The sequence below is a fragment of the Rosa rugosa genome, chromosome 5 (assembly GCF_958449725.1).
Source record: "Rosa rugosa chromosome 5, drRosRugo1.1, whole genome shotgun sequence".
Taxonomy (NCBI): domain Eukaryota; kingdom Viridiplantae; phylum Streptophyta; class Magnoliopsida; order Rosales; family Rosaceae; genus Rosa; species Rosa rugosa.
The window spans coordinates 5893617-5907854 of NC_084824.1; the positions used below are offsets into that span (position 1 = coordinate 5893617).

Consider the following 14238-nt stretch of genomic DNA (forward strand, 5'->3'; position numbering starts at 1 on the left):
AAAGCTTGACGTTCCAAATTTTGATCTCAACAATGGTGCTTTTATCATACGGTTCATACCATTGTGACTCTGCTTCCCGTAGCAATCTTAATAGAACAAATCAGGAAAGGAAGAAAGGGTAACACTACGTACAAGACTAAATCAGATTCTGATGTAATTGTGGAAACACTTTTGATGCGATCAAGGTTCAGAAACATTACAATTAAGCAAATTGGTTCCTCCAGTGAGGGGTAATCTTAACCCTGAAAATATTGAAGTTGCTAGCAAGGATGATGGTGTAATATACAAGTAATATGAATCTGGCATTCTAGCTCATGAGAATGAACTTATGGAAACATTCCAATATGATCAGTGTCAATGTTCATACAAATTTATGGCTTCTCCACTAGACCAGGTGAAGCTGCTGCTGCTTGGGTTTGTTTAGGTGCAGCAGGAGCAGGAGTTATACCCCACTTTCTCCGAACATCCTCCAAATCCTCATGAAAGTGTTTCTCATAATAAATACACATGAGATCTGTTGACTGCATACCAGCTCGAATGGCCCAAGGAAAGTAGTGCTGGAAGAACAATTTTCTTTGCTTCTCATTGAACCTCACAGAGCCTCCTATAACGGACATCAAGCACATGGGAAGGTACATTTGCTGAAACTCTATTACTTTGAGTGCTGACTCACCCATCAAGTTTGTTGGAAGGTCAAACAAGGTGTGCCAGAAGTCGTGCACCTCACGAGCCCTCATGGCTACATATGCAAGTTCATCTGTTTCCATGAAACGCACTGGTGGTCGATCATCTGGAGAGAAGTTCCTAGATCCCATGAACTTCGCATAGGCAGCACCAAATGTATTCGGCGGAAGATCCCATGCATGACCCACATTTGCAGATATTACACGGGGTTGCTCCAACAGTATGGCCTGTAAAGAAGGATGTCCATTGGTCTTAGAATAACAAGAGGAAAGTGTCATGGAAATAGAATTTTCAGAGGTTCTATACAAATGGCTTTCAAGAAGCAAAAAAGGCTCCCCCATGATCTACACAGCAAACACAATGTCATCTAATTCTCATTCCATAGAATTTTGAAATTTGGAGCCATTTTAAGTCCATAATGGGTTGCAAATACAAGGCACAACAGTAAGTTACGTATGAAAGTCCATCTCAGTTGGAACCGTATTGTGAGTACTATCTATTACTGGAATCAGTATACTATTACAAGGCAGAACAAGCATACCTACTTGCTACCCTAATGCTATACTGTAACTTTATATCATACAACAATCTAATGGTCTTACTACGAGTCAGACTAATTCCAGGTTTTCAGTAGGTTCCATCCACTGCCAACCAAGAGAAAAACCACAGAATCCTCACAACATGAAGAACACCATTGCCAGTTTCACAAGTAACCAGGACGGACACAATTCGTAAACCAATTAAACCTTTCCTAGTAGCAGTAATGGCTAATACTACTCTCACCCCCTTCCTAACCGCTCACTTTATACCCAAAAATCCAACACCCCACAACTTAATTTTCACCCTAACAAAACCAGCATAAGCAGAAACAAGTTCAGGTTATATATGAATGTTGAGTGATAAGAAAGAGGGCTTACTCTGCCTTCAGGGCTACTCTTCATTCTCTGAACAACTCTTTCGAATGCCGGCTTCCCAGTTGTCTCCCCCAGAGCTGCTATCAGGTCAGCTCTTCTTGGGTCCAGCAATGCTCCCACCGCCGAACCAACCGCCACCGCCGCCTGCTGCCACCGGTTCAGCCGAACACGAGCGCCTCCGATCATGGTGGCTGCTACCCTCTTTTCCTTCAAATCCCTAACCATTACCAACATATATTCACTGAGACATTTTCACAAACACCTTCCGGGCATGAACAGCATTCAATTGAAACAACAACAACAACAATAAAATTCACAAGAAACTGAAGCACCTATTTAGGAATTATTGACCAAATGGGGTTGTGATCCTGATGGTTACTGGAAATTCGTGGCAAGAAAATTTGGGTATTAATTTCTGAAAATTGTTCTACGATTCCGAACAATCTCGTCAGAAAAATATATACACAAAAACAAATATCATATCTTTGAATTCTTTTGGGCTTTTGCGGCTGAATGTAAATGGGTCACTATCTTCTTTGCATGTTACGTGCCTCAATTGGGTTGGATCAAATATAAATGGGCCTCTTTTGAGAGATTTTACCCCACACTCACTTCACATTTTGTTTTTTGATCGGGGTTATGTAAATAATAGACTCATTCTTTCAATATTCAGATCGAGATGTACAAGGATATCCAAGTAAAGTCACACTAATCCCTCGTTGCAGGAGCACGAATCCGAAAGTCCTTCAAACATGCTGGCTCCAAATTGGTGGGAGTTGGAATTCAAACGCTAGACATGAAGGTTCTATGCTAGGGCCGCTCAACTAACACTTCACATTTTGTTCATTTTTAATTCAAAGTCACAATGAATATGTGTCAACAATTTTTTAGCAGTCAAATTTTCTGAACCAGTACAGTCAAAACAGTCGCATTCTGTTCTTGTTCACTCCCTACTACCCTATTTATAATTTTATATTCTAGTCACGGCTAATCACCTTGGCATTGGAAAAGAACTCAAAATCAAGATGGGTGAGAAAGGCAGAAAAAGCCTGAGGAAATAGTTGGAATGGGAGGGTTGGACAAGAAATCATTTCAAGAATTTCTTTCCAACTCCACCCATCTCAAAGATTTCCTAGGGTTACTCCCTTTCGCCTTCCTTCTTTTTCCACTTGTTACTTGAGAATGTGTGGTAGGAAGTTATCGGAATGGCGGGAATGAGAAGAACACTTGGAACGCATAAGGTTTTGCAAAGGAGTACATTCTTCCCAAAAACCCCCCATACCAATGATTTCCTACTGTTCCTCTCTTTCCCTAACTTATACCATTATCATCGATCTGCTAGCTCTATTAGTTGTGTTGTGTCTAGTGTGTTCCTTCTCTGAAAATTAGAATAAAAGCTAGGCATTTACTTTGAGATGTTAGTCAGTGGTGGGTCCAGGATTGAAACCATAGTGGGGCTTGGATATCTTAAACGAAAAAAGAAGAAAAAAATTATGGAGAATCTCGACGGTGCGAGAGAATTTCATTAATTAAAAAAAAAAAATACACCTAATCAGGGGGGACGTAGTGAGCCTTACTCCTCAATGCATATCAATACAAAACTAAAAAACACATCAACAACAAAATAAACGTGCAATGCAATACAAGGGCATAAACTAACTAAATTTAACTCTACGAGTCCCACTAGTTTCAAACTCTTTGATCACCGACTCATTGTCAATAGATTCAGCACATTCATTCTCAATGTGAAGGACCATACAATCACCAAGAAACTCATCTTCCATCACCAACAAAAAGCCACAATTTTATATGCACAATGAAGAGAAAAGAAAAAAATACCTTGGAAAGCAGTAGATTTCAGCTACTCTAACAATGGACTCGACCATTTGTTCTCATCAACATCACTAAATATTGGGATCCAGGTTGAGCATTTGAACCATGCCTATAACATTTGAGATAATTGAACTATAATCACATAAAAACAAATATAGAAACGCAAAAACAAACATTCTGTTCCAGACTTCCAGTTCATACTTCATAGTGCCCATTACTCATTCACAATTTTTTTAAACATTTAAACAAACATAAAGAAAGAAGCAGAGAAGTAAATGGTAGACGGCACGGCTACACCTACTAACTCCTAAGCAAAGAAACAAACAGAAAGAAGCAAAGAAACAAACAGAATTACTCAATTACAGAAAGAAAGAAAGAAGCAGAGAAGCAAAGATGTAGTTTGAGATCAATCTTTAACCCTAAAAATTGCCCCATATTGGATTGATTGAATTAAACAAAATTGAAATTATACTTACATTCAGTTGAAGCACTTCGAGTTAATCAGAGATTCAGAGGAATGAGAGAGGCAAGCATGAAGCAACGCAAAACCATGGTTTCGCTGGGGGGAGGACTTGAGGAGGCTATCGAAAGAACTCAAAGAAGAAACCCTGGGTCGGGTGGGCTTGAGTGTATGCTACCACATTTTAAATACAACTCAAATGCTTTCAAAGCTGGGCTCGGCAGGAGAGGCTACCGAAAGAACTCAAACCAGAAAGATCCAGTCGGGTGGGCTTGAGTCCCTCCAAGGATGTACCTGGATCCGCCAGTGAATTGCTAGTTAAGTGGATTCATCAAGCAGATCAAAGCATCTGCACTCCTGTTATATTAGTTAAACGAAGCGTTTAACCATTATGTGAAGAAATGTTGATGCTTGTCAGCCTATATCATATACATTTAAATGGGACAAGCCCTTTTATAATGCAAAACAAGTTGACCAGTTTAATTAGCTCTGATAAGGTTAAAGCCAGATCCTTTATATTGATGAACTTAACATCACAAGAGAAGTACTACACACAAACACACACTTACGAAAAAAAAAAACAAAAAAAAGTCGGTGTTTAATTTACAGCATCCTATCCACTTGATCGAACAAATTACTAAGCCAATTTGAACTTGCATGCGTGCATTCGCCATATTGGTGTTCTAGATCATCATATAAAATTGGAAGGTCAATACACCAAGAAAAATGTACACCAAGCTTCCCATTGTTGCTGCCTTGGCACTAGAGGAATAAGTCATATCAATCTCAGGAAGTGACGAGGGGGATGAGGCATTAGTTGAATTAGTAGCCGAGCTTGATGATTTTATTGGGATTGAGGGTGATGATGAGGCACCAGTTGAGTTGGTAGCTGAAGTTGGTGGTTTTGATAGGCTTGGCGATGGGGGTGATGGGGCATTAGTTGAGGTAGATGATGATCCAGACAAGCCCAAATTGTAAGCCGAAGTTCCATCCGGTTGAAATAGACCAAAATTCCTCTCCGATGTTGGTCCAGGCTTCTTGTTCTCGTTGAAAAGAGCAAAAATGTAGACGTCAAGCTTAGGCTTCAAAGGTGTACCTTCGTTGGCCAATTGCCTCTTCAACAAGTTCCCATTGTATATAGCAGCATTCTCTAAACTTGCACCAAGTTCACCAGCATCCCCTTTTGATGGCCACCCTGTCTCTGCGACCCTAACCTCTATGCCATCGAAGCCCAATTTAGAAATGGCATAAGTGACTGCATCTACTTGAGCATACAACATGTTGTCATAGTGCAAATTGCTAGTAGGGTCAGTCACTCCTGCTGATGAACCGGCATTACTGAAAAGCACATAGTCTAGAGGAATTTCTTTCGAGTTGCCCTTGTATGCAAAGTAAGGATATGCATTGATCCAAAATGGTGCCTTTGTGCTTGACAGAAACTGTAACAATTGTGACATTACACTGGAGACCTCGCTTTTGAAACTGCCAGCAGAAGGCGGATAAGACTCTTTGATCACCGAATAAGAAAAAGGCGATGACACCTTGATATGTGAGTCAAGGCCTAGCTGAGAAAGTGCCCCTTGAATGCTGGACATGGCTGGTACAAGGCTAGGTAGCAAATCCGTTGCATCAATCTCGTTGCCTACAGCAATGCCTGTGATTTTGGTTGCGGGAAAGTAAGGCTTGATGTGTGAGCTAACCCATTGAAGGCCTGCTTCAGAATTGGTTAATTCTCCCAGCACTTCATTTTCAACTGTCACAATTAGCTCAATATTGGAATTGGCGAATGCAGTTAATATTTGTGGATTTGTGTCGTAGATTCTTGTTTTGGTGATGTTGTTGGCGGTTAGGAGGTTCACAACTTGCTGTGGTGGCAGCAAATTGTCACCGAGTTGGCCATAGTTTATGCCAAGTGATGAAACTCCATGTGGTAAACAAATCAGCAAACACAGAAGAAGAAAAACAGCACTGATTCTTCTAAAACTTGCCATTGACAAATAACTAGAAAAACAAAGCATGCAGCAGAAGTAGCAATAACTCTCTCAAATCTCACTACAAAGAACACGTCCAGATTATCCAAAACCTGAGGTTATTTATAGGGTGAGTAAGAGTCCAAAAGCCTACAAGGAATAGGAAGAATTACACTCTTCCCTGATTAACAAGGATTCATAATTCTTATTTTCTTTGCTAAACTTAAACCAAATGTAAAACTACGAAAGTGAAATTAGGAATGTCCCACGCACTAAAAATCTTTAATCCTCATCATATTAGGAAACCTATTTTATTTTATATTCCTATTTTCTAATTTCTGCCTTGAACAAAAAGGAAAGAGCGTGTTTGATATTTTTATTTGAGAAAGAGAGTTAGGTTGGAAACCGGTGAGATTTGTGAGAGTTTTTAATGGTATCGAAACTGACCATAAAAAAATGGAAAGAAAGAAAGAAGGTGAGAAAAGGAAACGTTAGGAGAAGAAAAGAATTTTGGGATATGGGGGGATTCGTTTGGATCAGAGTTTGTTTGCCATTAACAGTTTCCTTTTTTGTATTTTTTTATTTGGTTTGTATTCTGATAATCTGATTCAGAGGGTGAAAGGCCGGAATTAATAGCAACATGCTAACTTACTAATTATTAGGTCCTCAACTTAGAAAAAAACGGAAAAGAAAGAAATTTAGTTATGTTCTACACCAACTCAGAGGATCAAACATTTAAATTGGTTAGTTTATGCAGCACATTTTATGCTCTGAGCATGCACATGTTATTAGTGAAGAGGGGAAGAACGTAGAAATATTTTTACGGTTTTTTTATTTTTTATTTTTTTGTTGGGTATATATGAAAGGGAATGGACGTAGTTGATTACTTTGTATCTGTATCCTTAAAGGCGCATGTAATAAATTTACTCGGCATTGTAGAGGTGCAAATGAGCCGAGTCGGAGCGGATACTAAAATGATCTTGTTCGGCTCATTTACTTTTTATCGAGCTCGAGCCGAGCTAAAGCTAAAGCTAAAGCTTGGATTTTGTTTTCCACGCTCGAGCTCGGCTTGGCTTGAATATTTTTCTTAAGCCTGAGCTGGGCTTGATTTATTGGACGAGCTCAAGTTTGAATAGGCTCGGCTTTGCTCATTTGACCTTAAAATTAAAAGATAAAAAAGGAAGACAAATTTAAAATAATAATCCAAATTTGATTATTTGTAATATACTTTACTTAAATTCTTAGATTCTCTTCTAATTGAAAAAGAAGGTGTCACGCCCCGAATTTTAAATACAATTAAAATCCGAAACATGAATTATACAACTTAATAGAATAAACGTCCTGAATTTTTTTCTCACAAACAACCACACTTCACACCTCTCAAAATTACAATAACCCAAATCCTCAAGTTATTTATTACAGCACACTCTTACTAAATCAAATTGTAAGGCTCAAATGAGCTTAACTCGCCTCACTATTACAATTGCTGTAAAACTATAATAAATACTCTAAACTGCACGATCACCGCCCTGATTCTCCGGACCTGCAGGATTACCCGCTACACAATTTGAATAGTGTACCGGGATTGCAACAACACCAAACCCGGTAAGCTTTTGACAGCTCGTATGAGTAAACAAGAATGAACGGTTGATTTATTATAACACAATACTTTTAACTCAAGTAACAACCAAAAATCTCAACATCTGCAAGGAACATCAACCAACTCACGGAAATCCACAAAGAATACATTTCCAAAATCCTCTAACCACAATGTCACCACTCTGGTCCTACAATCACCCAACCCCATATATCACCACTTTGGTCCATCCCAACAATACGTTAGAGCTCTAACTACATCGCTACCAGTCACCTTGGCCTAGGTGCAAGTAATACGACATACTTCGGTTAATAATAAACCGTCGCACTTTGGACATCCCCATCCTCAGCACAATATACTTCGGTTAATAATAAACCGTCGCACTTTGGACATCCCCGTCCTCAGCACACAACTTCGGTTAATAATAAACCGTCGCACTTTGGACATCCCCATCCTCAGCACACAAACACTCCGGTTATCCATAACCGTCAAACTTCGGACACCTCGTCCTCAGAATCCTACATTCTCCAACTCTATACATCCTCCAATGTAAATCATGAATATTAACAAGAACTCATCAATCATGATCATCACATATAAATATGGTAAGTCAAATTTCAATTCATAGTAATTTAATCATCCCAAATTCCACACTCTTCAATGTCACACCATTCCACATATAATCACGTAAATATATATATACGTAATCACCCACTCAGGAATGACCACTAATACCAACTATAGTTCACACAAGAAAATCGTGAAATTCATTTTGTATAATTAAAATCATTTTACTTACCTATGGACCGTCGTTGATCAAGTCCGTATGATTTAAAACAAATATTTATTCCATAAATATTTTCACACAATTACAACTAAAATAAAGTAATTAAAAGTGCTCGGTTCGTAATATGAACCACGTGAGGTTTACTCACCTCTAAATTCCCGCTGCGTCTTCTTAACAGCTCAAAATACAATTTCACGAATCGTCCGCCAAATCAAACCGTCGATCACCTAATCAAACATGACCTTAACTTAGCCAATAACTCAAAAACATAATCAAACGACAATCCAACGGTCGGATCGAAATTAAATGATGATCCAACGGTCGGATCCTCATGGATCGCCTTTAGGATCACCCTCAAAAATCATCACGAAGATCCAACGGTCGGATCTTCCTGAATCATCCTTACTAACATCTTCACAAATTTATACGAAAATCCGACGGACGGATTCTCACGAATCGCCTCCCTAATCACTGTTTTGCATTTATACGAAGATCCAACGGTCGGATCTTCGCCCATGACCACACAAAGCCACTGGGACAGTCATAAGATCATCATATCAAAACTACAAGTCCATCTGACGGTCCTAACTTCACAGATCACAAATCTAACGATCGAAATCGATCTAAACTTAAAAATTCATAACTTAATCATACGATATCCAAAAATTGCGTATAATATATCGAAATGATCGTATTGAAATATAGAATCTGAAAATGTACAGAAACCATATTTTTGATCCTCGGAGGTGGCCGGAAAGGGCCGCCGGAGTTAGTGGCAGAGCCGCCGCCGACCACCACCAATGGTGTCGGGGCCGGGCTGCTCTTCTTCCTCTCATCATGCTTAACAACTTTCATAACTACCATGTAAGCTGAAAATGACCGGAAGTGGTTGAAATTACCTAAAACAGTCGAGGTGGCCGGAATTTTTCCAGAAACCGGTGAGAATTTGCAGAAACCGGCGAAGCTCCGATCAACGTAAAAATGTCCTTCTTTCTGTCACGCCCCGAATTTTGAATAATCAATTCAAATCCGAAACATGAATAATAACAATTACAATTAACGTCCTGAATTTTTCTCACAAACAACCACACTTCACACCTCTCAATATTACAATAAATCAAATCCTCAAGTTAATTATTACAACACACTCTCACCAAATCAAATTCTAAGGCTCAATGAGCTTAACTCACCTCACTATTACAAATGCTGTAAAACTATAACAAATACTCTAACCCGCTCGATCACCGCCCTGATTCTCCTGACCTGCAGGATTACCCGCTACACCGTTTGAATAGTGTACCGGGATTGCAACAATACAAACCCGGTAAGCTTTTTGCAAAGCTCGTATGAGTAAACGAAAGGATTGCACGATTTAAAGTAACACAATCAACTCAAGCACATTTTAATTTTGTTTTGCATAAGAATTGAAGTGTACAACGTCACTTCAAGCATCAATCAACTCACATCTCATCATGACTACTCAAAAATAAACAACTTCTTACTCAATATATACTCACAGGCTTATGATTTATTTATATAAATCATCCCATGCAGTATATTATACTTACAGGCTTATGATTAATTATATTAATCACCCCATTCAGTATATCATACTTACAGGCTTATGATTAATTATATTAATCATCCCATTCAGTATGTGATGTCATACCCAAGGGCATATGATAACTCGTTTATCCCCCAAGCAGTATGATGGCAGACAGACTAGAGCTCTAACTGTATCGTAAAGTGTCACCTGGGCCAAGGTTCACCTTACGAATGACTGCTTTTCTCAATTCACTCGACTCCTCATTTAATTCATCTCAACGACTCAACTATCGCACTTTACTCAATTACCCATTATCATAGACAACACAACATCTAAGATAAATCACATATTCCAAAGGGTAATGCTCAAAATATAACTCAGTAAATCACACCATCCAATATATATTCCACGTAAATATATATATATGTAGTCACCCACACAAGAGTGACCACTAATACCAACTATAGTTCACATGCAATAAAATCTAGAAATTCATTTTTTTATAGTTAAATACATTTTACTTACCTATGGACCGTAGTCGATCAAGTCCATATAATTTAAAACAAATATTTATTTTCATAAAACAATTTCCACAATTTCTCAATTAAATAAAATCACCGAATTTCGGTTCGTGAATGAACCATGTGCGATTTACTCACCTCGATATTCCCGCTGCGTCTTCAATTCAACACAATACACACCGAAACCGCTCACCCAAGGAAGACCGTCAATCACCTAGTCAAACATGACCTTAACTTAGCCAACAACTCAACAACATACTCAAACGACAATCCAACGGTCGGATCGAAATTAAATGATGATCCAACGGTCGGATCCTCACGGATCGCCTTTAGGATCACCCTCCAAAAATCATCACGAAGATCCAACGGTCGGATCTTCCTGAATCGTCCTTACTAACATCTTCACAAATTTATACGAAAATCCGACGGACGGATTCTCACGAATCGCCTCCCTAATCACTGTTTTGCATTTATACGAAGATCCAACGGTCGGATCTTCGCCCATGACCACACAAAGCCACTGGAACAGTCATAAGATCATCATATCAAAACTACAAGTCCATCTGACGGTCCTAACTTCACAGATCACAAATCTAACGATCGAAATCGATCGAAACTTAAAAATTCATAACTTAATCATACGATATCCAAAAATTGCGTATAATATATCGAAATGATCGTATTGACATATAGAATCTAAAAATGCACAGAAACTATATTTTTGACCCCCGGAGGTGGCCGGAAAAGGGACGCGGGAGTTAGGGCAGAGCCGCCGCCGACCACCGCCAATGGTGTCGGGGCCGGGCTGCTCCTCTTCCTCTCATCATGCTTAACAACTTTCATAACTATCATGTAAGCTGAAAATGACCGGAAGTGGTTGAAATTACCTAAAACAGTCGAGGTGGCCGGAAAATTTCCAGAATCCGGCGAAATTTGCAGAATCCGGCAAGGCTTGATTTCGACGTCAAAACTTCAATTTCAGGCTTCGATCCCTTCTAGAGAGTTGTTAAGAACATCAAGTAGAACTCACTGGTTCAAGAATCAATCAAAACGATGCACTGCAGCTCGAGATATACCTATCAAAAGCTTCGGTGGTGGTGGAAAATTTCCAGAATCCGGCGAGCTCCGACGAACGTGAATCCGATCACTCCAGGTGCGATCCTTCTAGAATGATGATCAGAAGGTTGAGGCGAGTTCATCAAGCCAAGAATCACAAAGAAAGGTGGCCGGAAACTCAAGATATCGGCGTTGACTCAAAATCGAACTCAAATCGGACCAAGCTTGCCGCCGCCGCTACAGGCCGCGCCGTCGTGCAAGGCTTCCACAGACGTGTGCGCAAGGACCATACGAAGCCAATGGAAGAAGTTTGGTGAGGATCGGTGGCCGGTGGAAGTTTGGAGGCGATTTCCGTCTTCGGGAGGAAATCTGCAGCCGGTTTCCATTTTTGGAAATTCTGAAAATATTTTCGGAAATTTCCGAAAATGGAAGCTTTATACTAAATTGGAAACTTTTTCAAAAAATCATAACTAATTCATACGAACTCCGATTTTTGCGTTCCGCATATGCACGCGATCGTATCGACGAGCTCTACAACTTTCATGAAGGAAATTTTCCCAAATTCCGTAAGCATAAAAAGTCAACTTTTCACGAGCCCCTAAATAACGTTCGTTTTCGAAAATTAATCGTTCGAACTAATTCCACAACTTCTCCAAGCCTCGTACTCGCTCCCACTATCGTGAAATCATTTCTAAAAATCCACGGAATTTAATTTAGATTTTTCGGGGTATTACACTTTCGCTTCGATTCCTTCAGGAGACTTGTTCATAACTTAAATACGAACGCACTGGTTCAAGAATCACTCAAAACGAAGCTCTACAGCTCGAGATATCTTGATCGAAAGTTACGGTAGCCGGAAAAATTCCAGAATCCGGTGAGCTTGAGTTCCGACGTAAAAACTTCCACTACTCGCTTCGATCCCTTCTGGTGAGTTGTTCAGAACTTCAAGGCGAGCTCACTGGTTCAAGAATCACTCAAAACGACGTCCTGTAGCTCAAGATATTTGGATCGATAGCTCCGGTTTCGTTCTTGGTTGGGTTTGACTTGCAGCCACTGCTACGGGCCATGCCGCCGTGTGAGGCTGCTTCTGAGAGCTTCAGATGGTTGAAGCGAAGCTGTGGACGAAGTTTGAGGAGGTTTCGTGATCTGTAGCTCGAGTTATCACACTTGGAAAGAAATCGGGGCTGGACGTACCCGGTCTCTTCGCCGCCGTTTCCGACTGTGCCATGACCCAAAACCGCTGCAGGTAGCTTCGCAAGGCTGAGATGATGCCACTGGAGGTTGTCCGGCGTTGAATGATGGCCTGTGGAGGAAAAGAGAGCTTGGAGAAATTTTTGCTTTGTTTCGGTATCTTTCGGACGAGAGAGAGTGAGAGAGAGAGGTCGATAGAGAAACGAAAAAAAAGAAACAGAATGATGGCTCTCCGACAAGAGGAGGACCGTTACAGCTAAAGGGAGGGGTGAGAAAACTAAAGGAAGTGGTGAAATGTTTGTCTTTGATTCTTTCACGAGATGGTACTATTCCTCTATCGAGGTTCGTATTATTCCTCCGACGAGTTTCGTACAATTCCTCTAACGAGGTTATTACAGAAGGTAACAAAAAGAATTAAAAATTTGAGATTACAAAAATTATATTTTTATTTATACTATAAATTTTCATGAGTCGAGTTTTAACAAGCTCGAGCTACTCATGAAAAATACGAGTTACTTACGAGCTAGACTAGCCGAATATATCCTTATTCAAGCTCAGCTCGTTTTTTTGTCGAACTTAATATTGAGCTTAAGCTTGGCTCATTTATCTTATGAACAAGAGCCGAACGAGTTAAAATCGAGCCGAATACGAGTCGAACACGAGCTGTATTGAGCCTATTTGCAGCCTTAAGGCATTGTACCGGTTCATCAATGAGGTTCATCCAATAAGCAAAGCGTGCTTACCCAGGCCAATGCACATCATCACGGCCAGTCACAGTGTCAGATTGTGTTAATGCTTGTCCTTTCTCTACCAGAGGCTTCTGTTCATCTATAGCTTCTCCCAAGTAAGATATTCATAGCTTCTCTATATACAAGTAATACTTCCTCTTATATTGGGAAGCTGACTTTTTTTTTGCTAACACTGGAGATGTCTGGAATACGCAGGCTGCAAGTTACAGCCCAGCGTTGACCGCAGTGTTGGAGCAAGTATGGCCACCAGTTTCTCTGAGATGGGGCTATTTAGTAATTGCAGTAAGACGGAGCCGTTATCAGTAAAAATTTAGAGCCTTTATGGTAAAAATAGGAGGGTTTTGTCGGTGTCTTGTACTCGAGAATGGAACCTGCCTTTACCTTGTGATGGACTAGCTTGTTCTGGTATTGAAGCATTCAGCTCATGTAGGCGTGAAGCAAAATAACTCAAGGATCTGATCATTCAGTTCATGTAGATGTGAAGCATTCAAGGCATTGATGAAATGGAATCCGGCAAGACCATTTGCCGGTCGACGACGAGATGAAATGGCTCTACGTGTTAAATCTGAACCAATCTGGGCTCTAAGTAGTTATAAACTTTGTGTTGCTCTGAGTTTCTTCTGGTAAAATGGAATTTGAGATTCCAGTGATGCCAATTTTTCATATTCTAATTTTCTTTAATTCAATTCCCAGAAAAGATTGGTAATAGATCTGTAAATGGTGTCCACACCTAGTTGTTTGATGCTTACATTATCATAATCTCGGAACCATGATGCTATTAAATATAGAAATCTGAGTTGGAAGAAAATAAGAATATAATGGACCCAGTAGAACATTCAAATAATGATGAGTTAGAAACGAAGACTTAAGGGTTGAGGCCTTTGATCGCTACATTCAATTAACTAAGCCAAGACAAATTGACTCAACCCA

At 39.8% G+C, this 14238-nt stretch overlaps 2 protein-coding genes across 4 annotated transcripts; both read right to left on the minus strand.

Annotated features, from left to right (window-relative positions):
• Nucleotides 1–109: 109 nt before the first annotated feature.
• LOC133709561 (ubiquinone biosynthesis protein COQ4 homolog, mitochondrial) lies at nucleotides 110–4065 on the minus strand. 3 transcript variants are annotated; one of them, XM_062135341.1, is made up of 4 exons: nucleotides 3908–4065; nucleotides 3438–3540; nucleotides 1602–1815; nucleotides 110–911 (listed from the first exon to the last, which is right to left on the minus strand). In XM_062135341.1, exons 2-4 carry the CDS (start codon nucleotides 3482–3484, stop codon nucleotides 372–374), a joined length of 801 nt encoding a protein of 266 aa, XP_061991325.1. In that variant the 5' UTR covers nucleotides 3485–3540; nucleotides 3908–4065; the 3' UTR covers nucleotides 110–371. The 3 variants fall into 3 exon arrangements, with proteins under 3 accessions (XP_061991325.1, XP_061991326.1, XP_061991327.1); XM_062135342.1 differs by lacking the exon at nucleotides 3438–3540 and having other exon boundaries at nucleotides 3908–4064; XM_062135343.1 differs by lacking the exons at nucleotides 3438–3540; nucleotides 3908–4065 and adding an exon at nucleotides 1931–2094.
• A 509-nt stretch (nucleotides 4066–4574) lies between these two features.
• LOC133711103 (glucan endo-1,3-beta-glucosidase 11-like) lies at nucleotides 4575–5943 on the minus strand. The gene is made up of 2 exons (XM_062137271.1): nucleotides 4855–5943; nucleotides 4575–4725 (listed from the first exon to the last, which is right to left on the minus strand). Exons 1-2 carry the CDS (start codon nucleotides 5907–5909, stop codon nucleotides 4575–4577), a joined length of 1206 nt encoding a protein of 401 aa, XP_061993255.1. The 5' UTR covers nucleotides 5910–5943.
• Nucleotides 5944–14238: the final 8295 nt, after the last annotated feature.

Coding starts and splice junctions, on each gene's coding strand:
- LOC133711103 (XM_062137271.1), bottom strand. CDS start 5,909: ATGCTTTGTTTTTCTAGTTATTTGTCAATGGCAAGTTTTAGAAGAATC. Junction 4,726..4,854: donor TCGGCTTACAATTTGGGCTT/GTCTGGATCATC, acceptor AAAATCATCAAG/CTCGGCTACTAATTCAACTA.
- LOC133709561 (XM_062135341.1), bottom strand. CDS start 3,484: ATGGTCGAGTCCATTGTTAGAGTAGCTGAAATCTACTGCTTTCCAAG. Junction 1,816..3,437: donor GAAATCTACTGCTTTCCAAG/GTATTTTTTTCT, acceptor GGTAATGGTTAG/GGATTTGAAGGAAAAGAGGG. Junction 912..1,601: donor AGAGTAGCCCTGAAGGCAGA/GTAAGCCCTCTT, acceptor CCTTCTTTACAG/GCCATACTGTTGGAGCAACC.